The sequence below is a fragment of the Lolium perenne genome, chromosome 2 (assembly GCF_019359855.2).
Source record: "Lolium perenne isolate Kyuss_39 chromosome 2, Kyuss_2.0, whole genome shotgun sequence".
NCBI classification, from domain to species: Eukaryota; Viridiplantae; Streptophyta; class Magnoliopsida; order Poales; family Poaceae; genus Lolium; species Lolium perenne.
This window is the reverse complement of record NC_067245.2, coordinates 61,745,464-61,753,353: the sequence shown is the minus strand read 5'-3', so window position 1 is coordinate 61,753,353 and position 7,890 is coordinate 61,745,464. Positions and strand designations below refer to the sequence as shown.

Genomic DNA, 7,890 nt, shown 5'->3' with positions numbered 1-7,890 from the left:
ACACATCAATGTCGTTCCCGGGTTGCTTCGGGCCTTGTATGAGCACTGGCATCATAATGAACTTCCGCTTCATGCACAACCAAGGAGGAAGGTTATATATACAAAGAGTCACAGGCCAGGTGCTATGGCTGCGGCTCTGCTCTCCAAAAGGATTCATGCCATCTGTGCGAGACCAAACCGTAAGTTCCTTGCATCCTGTGCAAAGTTTGGGAACTCTCTATCGATTTTTCTCCATTGGGAGCCATCAGCAGGTGCCTCAACATCACGTCTTTCTTACGGTCTTCTTTGTGCCATCGCAACAACCTAGCATGCTCTTTATTTCTGAACAAGCGTTTCAGCCGTGGTATTATAGGAGCATACCACATAACCTTGGCAGGAACCCTCTTCCTGGGGCGCTCGCCCTCAACATCACCAGGGTCATCTCGTCTAATCTTATACCGCAATGCAGTGCACACCGGACATGCATCCAAATTCTCGTACTCATCGCGGTAGAGGATGCAGTCATTAATGCATGCATGTATCTTTTGCACATCTAATCCTAGAGGGCAGACAATCTTCTTCGCTTCGTACGTACTGGCGGGCAATTCGTTACCCCTTGGAAGCTTCCTCTTAATTATTGTCAGCAACTTTCCAAATCCTGACTCAGTGACACCGTTCTCTGCCTTCCATTGCAACAATTCCAGTGTGCTGCCTAGCTTTTTATGGCCATCTTCGCAAGTTGGGTATAACAATTTGTTGTGATCTTCTATCATCTTGTCGAAGGCCAACATTTCCTTTTCAGTTTCACATTCTCTCCTTGCATCAGCAATGGCCCGGCCAAGATCATCATCAGCAGGCTCATCTGGTGCCTCTTGATCTTCTACTTCATTGTCTTCATTGCCTTCTGCAGTATCATCGTATTCAGGGAAATTGGGATAACCGTCATCATCCTCTTCCTCTTCGTCATTGTCTTCCATCATAACCCCTCTTTCTCCGTGCTTGGTCCAACAATAGTAACTGGGCATGAAACCGGATCGCAGAAGGTGGCTGTGAATGAGACTCGAGTGAGCGTAATTTACGGTATTCTTGCAGTCCACACATGGACAATACATGAAGCCACCATGTTTGTTTGCCTCCGCCACGGCCATAAAATTATCCAGGCCCGCAGTGAACTCGTCAAACCGTCGGTCAATGTACATCCATTGCCGATTCATCTGCATGATATAATTAAGCTGATCAAAACCATTACAGAACATCACGATGTATATATACACATGCATTTTATCAATTGCAGATGAAAAGGATAAAGTTGTTAACCTCGATGAAGAAGAAAAAAGCAAGTTAAGTGTGGCTTGATTTGTGTAAACTCAAGTGGTAAATCCTCTTAAGCATTTCATCGAACACCTCTTGTGCATGTGAAGAAGAGAGGAAAGCAATACACCCCTCTTGTGAAGATAGTGAAAAAATGGCTAAGTGTGGCTCACATTTGGGCAGGGGCAAGGTTATATAGCCAGAGGGGGGCCTTTGGACCCGGTTTGTCATACAAACCGGGACTAAAGGGTTCCCCACGACTGACACGGCCTGCCGCGCCCTGCGGTGGACCCTTTAGTCCCGGTTTGTATGACAAACCGGGTCCAAAGGCCGCTACAGGACAGGCGCCAGCGGGTGGGGTCGTCCTGGGCAGAAACGAACCGGTTTGGTTCAGCAGTGGGACATTTGCTTGGGACCAAAGGCCTCTTCTCCACTAGTGGGTCAAGGCTCGGCTCTTCTCGGACGCCAGCGCCGCCCTCCGCGCACCCGGACGGCGCCCGGTCAGGAAGCTCTCGCTGTTCGTCAACGGACGCGATGATACGTACTGCAAGGGTGTCATCGGCACCTCCTCCGCCCCAGATTGGGGCTGCTATTGGGACGACTCCTACCGAGACCCTGCCGCCTACGACCATGTGGCCGCCCTGCTCGTTGTCAAGGAGCTGCTATTGGGACGACTCCTACCGAGACCCTGCCGCCTACGACCATGTGGCCGCCCTGCTCGTTGTCAAGGAGCTGCTGCACATCCAGGAGCTACGTCTTTGGTTCGAATTCGTTGAGGAGGAGCAGCTGTGGTACATATACCAGCTGGACCCTGCCTTGTTACCGTGGCACAACCTCCGTGTCCTGGACCTCGCGCGCTGCAGGATCAAACCGCCGCCAGAGACCGGCGCCAAAGTCCTCCCGTGCCTCTCCGTGCTGCGGCTCTACAAGTGCTCGTCGCCAAGAAAGGATCATGAAGACTTTATCTCCGCCACGCGGAGCCTCCAAACCCTGCATATCGAAAACCACGACTTTTTCTCGTACGGAGATTGCAGTAGCAGCGGTTTCACCGTCAATTCCCCAACCGTCACCGCCATCACGCTGGTCGGCCTAAAGTTAAGGACCAACAAAGGCATCGAGCTCGACACTCCTTGTTTGCGTACATTCAAGTACAATGGGCAGCCTGTGGATTTCTCCGTGAAATCGCCGGCGGCCGAGTTGGCACAAGTTGAAATTGATATAACCCCCGGGCGGCCACATTATTACGATGACCGCAAACATGCATTTTTCGACTCTTTATGGCAATTCCTCCGCAGCCTTCGACACATGAGGATCCTCAAACTGAATGTGCCAAGCATCGAGGGCATCGCAGCGGAACATGAGCACTTGGCTGCGCTGCACACTGTGGAACGGCTGGAAATTGAAGGGCCCTCTGACCCAAGCCGCAGAAACGACGCTGCTACTGCCATCGCCAACTTGCTCCAGTCATGCCCTGTGATCCGCGATTTGCATATTCGGATTGTTGACCGTGATTATAACGGAATGGTTATAGAGGATGTTGTGTCACCCGCACACTTTGATGTCTCTCTGGACTTGTTCGAGAGGCGCTACACGGAGGAGATCAGGGTCATGATCGATGGTGAACATGATTCCCCAGTTATTGCAGACCTCCCCGGGTTGACTGGCTGTTGGTTCAACTGCTTGCAGAATCATCTGAAAAATGTCAAGTTGCATTTTGTGCTGAAGGAGATGGATAGCTTTGAGATTTCCCTTGCCAAGTTCCTTGCGGAAAACTGTATGGTACTTGAGCGCCTGGAAATTGATGACGGAAAACACAACTTTCTAAGCCATATCAACTTGATGGTAGAAAGATGGAGAACTAATGCATCGGAGCGGAGGAAACAGATGGAACTCGATTCAGCTAACGCGTCGAAGCAGAGGGCAAAATGAGACATCACTCAGGTGAACAACTAAAAGTCAAACTTTTGTTAGGAAAAAGAAGGTTGTTTTGAAACTGCAGGAGACATTTCATTTGGTGTGACAATCTTCTCAGAATTAAGTAGTGCATGACTATATTCCCTCTAGATTGAGCTCTGATACATTTGTATTTAATTTAGCACTGGGTCTGAGAGTCTGAGACTTTACTACACTGAATTGCTGCTATCAACATGACTGAATGAAGAGAAAAGAAAATATGTTGTTGTCTGGACATTGTTCTCTAGCCACTCTGTTGAGATTTGTGAGTAAGTAGTCCATTACCACAGGTGAATCTTGGGATGAATAAAATATGGAGCTCACCTGTTTGTTGGCTGTTTATTTTTATACCATGTCCAGATGGCTTATATAGCTTTGAAACTACCATGTTTCTGCTGTCTATTTCGTTTCTTCACTTTACAACATTGTAAATGATGGATAGTTCAAACCTTTTTACCCCTCTATTTGGAAGATAAAATTGAATCCAAAATTTGGGAGATAAACTTCTGTTTTCTCTCGCATAATCATAAACTATACATCACCTATCCTTTGATTTTCTGATTGCCAAGAAGGTCTGACAGGCAATCTCTAACATTCTTCCCACTTCTGAATTTTGAACTTGTTCTCAGTTTGTCCAATAATAAGTATTTCAGCCCATGATGTTTCTAGCAGTTGTTTAACCCACCAGACCTATCTGCCTGGAAAACCTGCCCTCAAAAAAAAAAAAAAATCTGCCTGGAAAACCTCTTGCTGTTAATATCAAAGAGGCCTTCTGGAAGTCAGGTTTTAGTGTACAATAACCGGTTTTTGCCATTTTGTTTGGACACTGAACCAACTCCACAACAGTGGCAAAATTTTCCACAATTCATTTGCTTTTAATGAACCCAGATTGCACATAGTCTACAAGGCTCCGTATCTTTTGCCTGCAACCGATTAGCCAGAACTTTTGCAGTTCACTTGGTTACTGAATGTTGCGAAGAAATCGGTCTGTAGTCAGTGAACATCTGTGGAGTATCACACTTGGGTAATAATGTGACAAAAGTCAGGTTTAGCCCCTGAAAAAATTATTGTTTTGTCATGTAGGGCAACAAAGACTGAGAGTTATTACCATAAAGAAACAAAGTGTGCGAGTAGGTCAGTTTTTAAATCTTCAGCACAGAATTTTTAGAACTCATAACCCATCTGGCTCTGGGAATTTCTTCGGTGAGGATTTTTCAGATGGCCCTCTTGATATCATCCCATGGAAAAGGATCCTCAAGCAACTGCAGATCTTCAGTTTGTGCACCATGTAAATGGTTTAAATCAATACTGCAAGTCCATTTTTCTGCTACTAGCAACCATAAGAACGGCCTCACTTTTTACACCAACTGGGCAACAGAAGATCCAAAGCAATTGCAGCCTAAGCGGCTTAGTCCAACTATATGGCAAAGGATTCAGGATCAAAATTTCAGAGACTGGATATTGCAGGCATCCATCAGCTGTAAAAATAGACTAATTGACATAATTCCTAAGTTACGCAATGTCGCAAAAATAACCAGTATTTTAACGTCGTAGAAGGCAGCAACTATGACAATGAAGGAATGCAATAATATCTGGATTCTTTCAGAGTTGTACAAATTGTATTTGGATCTGGTATGGCAACAAGATATCCTCAGCAAACTGCAATGCAGTGAAATTTGAATGCAAGCATTTACTACATGAAAATCCTTTCTTAGCCGTCCTTTGCCCAGCTCTCGATTTCCTCCTTAAGAAGAGTGGGCACTGCGAAACACTTGCCGGCGAAAATGACACGGAGCCTCTGGAGAACAATGGAGTTGCTAAACATGAGACGTGCTAGCGTCCTCTGCGTCTCATTCCCCTCGTAATGCTCCATGTTGATCTCCCTCACCCGCAGCCGCAGGCATGGCGTCTTGGAGAAGCCCCACCCATCCGAAACCACCACCACGGGAACGTCACCGGCCTTCCCAAGACAATGACTACTCTCTGCACCCTCTGCCCTCTCCCATAGTCGCTCTTTTTCATCCGCCATGTGCAGCGATAGCACCTCCAAATTAGGTGTCTGCTCCAGCATACCGCGCACCGCGCCGATGAACCCGCGGTTGTGGACTCGACCCTGCAGCACGAGATGTGTCATATGGAAAAATGACGGGAGCCTGTCTGCCGTGAGGCACTTGCTGTGCAGCCGTTGGTGGTGCAGGTGGAGGCGCTTCGAGGCGGCGAAGCTCCACAGGAACGAAAATCCATGTCTACATACACGTGGGTGTCCCGGGCTTATCTCAGACGTCCAACCGACGTTGTGATTCGTGCTGCTGACTAACTCGGCCGCGCGCCCTCCGCTGTTGACCGGTCCGTTTAGTTGGAAAATCCCCGTCGCCTGTCGCTTTGCCTGGCATTTGCCTAACTTCTGCCCAACGTCAGGCGCGCTTAGACCCAGCCGATCCACCCTCGTATGTACCATCTACGGGCTCGGGCGAGTAGAGCAAGAACAGCAGCGCGAAAATCCGCCGCCGCCACAGCACCTCCCGGCGCTGCAGTTCACCGCCGCCCCAGCACCTCCCGGCGCCGCCATCCACCGCCACCCCAGCACCTCCCGTGGCCGCCATCCACCGCCACCCCAGCACCTCGCGTCGCTGCCATCCACCGCCGCCGCAGCACCTCCCGTGGCCGCCATCCACCGCCACCCCAGCACCTCGCGTCGCTGCCATCCACCGCCGCCCCAGCACATCCAGGCGCCGCAGTCCACCGCCGCCCCAGCACTTCCCGGCGAACTCCCGTTCCTGGACATATCGACTGTTGGGGCGGGAGCATGCTTGGCGTGCTCAAGCCAGGTCGATCTGGCGCAAGAAAGGGTTTCGTTCTTGTGCAAGAAAGGGTCCAACTCTGGCAAAAGATTTCGGAGGTGCAGGCAGCAGGTATTCCAATCTTTCCTTTTTTGCTAGCATTTTCTCTGCTTTGTTTTGGTGTTGTAGATTCTTGTTCGTGCTTTTGACACACTTTTTTCTGTGTTTCAGTACTGCTTCAGTTGGATCTGGGAGGAACAGCTTAGCAAGTACGTGAATGAAATGGTGATTCACAAGACAGCGGCGGAAATCCGAGTGTTGCCTGAGGCACTGGAAGTTGCCAGTAATCAAGTTCAGCACAAGGAGGACCAAATTCGAGCAAGGGATGAACAACTGGAGCTAGCCCTGGCGCAAATCGCCTCCTTGAAGACCACTGTGGAGGAAACCGGCACTAGCTTAAACACCTTAAAGATGTTGTTCTGGGGGTTGATTTTTCTGTTTGCTGTTGGGTTTGTAGCCCTGATCCAAATGTAGTAGGCTGTTCTGTGTCTCTGATAGTGCTATCATATTGGAGCTAGTCTTAGTCAATTAATTGTTAACCAATTGTGACCAGACATGCTAATGTTCAAGATGCTTGAGTGCCTAGATCTATGTTACTGCCAAAAGTTGTTCCTGTGTTACCAGGTTAATCCTTCTTTGTGAGCTTAATGAAGAAATTTGGCTTGGAACAATTTCTATCCTTGCAAACCAGATTATACAAATCTCAAATAATTTCTGCGGAGTTATCAAATTAAAATGTTGCCATGGAGATACATTGTAGTCTTAGTGCAGATTATTCTAAAATTTACATTTTGGATGCATGGAAGTATGGTCGATTTTTCCATCCCTTGATACTGTCAAAAGCTTGCACCTGTGTTGCCAGGTGCATCCTTCTTTATGAGATTTTATGAACAATTTTGTGTATGGATCATTTTGCCATGTTGCCAGCTGTGAAGCTCTACCCCTTCGGCACGTGTGACAAGGCATCGGCGGACTTTGGCGGCGACGTCAGGAACGTGTACACCAAGACGCCGCATTGGCTGTTCCGGTGCGCCCCCCCTGCGCTTCTTGCGCCTCGTTAACTGGACGCTCGACCTGCCATCCGGCTTCGTCGCCTCATCTATCGAGACGCTCTACCTCAAGAGGATCCAAGCGCCGGAGGGGGCGCTGCTGCAGCTGCTCACCGCCTGCCCGCGCCTCGCTGACCTGACGCTGGAGGAGTGCCCGACCGCCACGGAAATAAGGGTGTCCAGCAACCGCCTCCGGAGCTTCTCCATGATCTGCTGCCACAACGCCACCGGCATCATGCTAAGCACCCGGCGCCTGCGGTCTCTGCCCTACAAGGGCGGACTCCTTCTGGATGGGTCATTATTCGACGTCCCCATCTACAACGAGATTACGGCGGTAACAATCGCTATCTGCGAGGATCTCACAAGCAAAGCACAAGAGAAAATGAGGTCTGCTCCGGTGCTTTTCGGAAGTTTTTTTCCACAACTTCTAAAGCAAAGAGCAAAGGCTGTGATTAAGAGAACTAATCCACCTGTTTTCATTAAGCAAGGGTCAATCAGGTCATCGCGTACTCGTTCTTGTGCAACTAGCTGCCCACACGATCGACCCACGTACTCGTTCTTATTGCCCGCCAAAGAAAGTTTGCGGCCGTTGCCGGCGGCCAGACGCGGAGGAGAAGACCTGCTAACCACCGCCGCGGACCAACCTTGTCACGGCTTCTTCCGTCGTTCCGCGCCAGTCCCAACACATATTGTCGTTTGCACGAAGAAAGGATGATTGAATGCTGATCAGCCGTGTGACCTTATTGAGTTCATCTCCT

At 49.2% G+C, this 7,890-nt stretch overlaps 1 protein-coding gene across 1 annotated transcript; it reads left to right on the top strand.

Annotated features, from left to right (window-relative positions):
* The first annotated feature begins 5,270 nt into the window (after nucleotides 1–5,270).
* On the top strand, nucleotides 5,271–6,679 carry LOC127330036 (uncharacterized). The gene is made up of 3 exons (XM_071825351.1): nucleotides 5,271–5,410; nucleotides 5,600–6,155; nucleotides 6,255–6,679. The coding sequence occupies exons 1-3, from the start codon at nucleotides 5,271–5,273 to the stop codon at nucleotides 6,555–6,557; spliced, it is 999 nt and encodes a 332-aa protein (XP_071681452.1). The 3' UTR covers nucleotides 6,558–6,679.
* The last annotated feature ends 1,211 nt before the right edge of the window (nucleotides 6,680–7,890 follow it).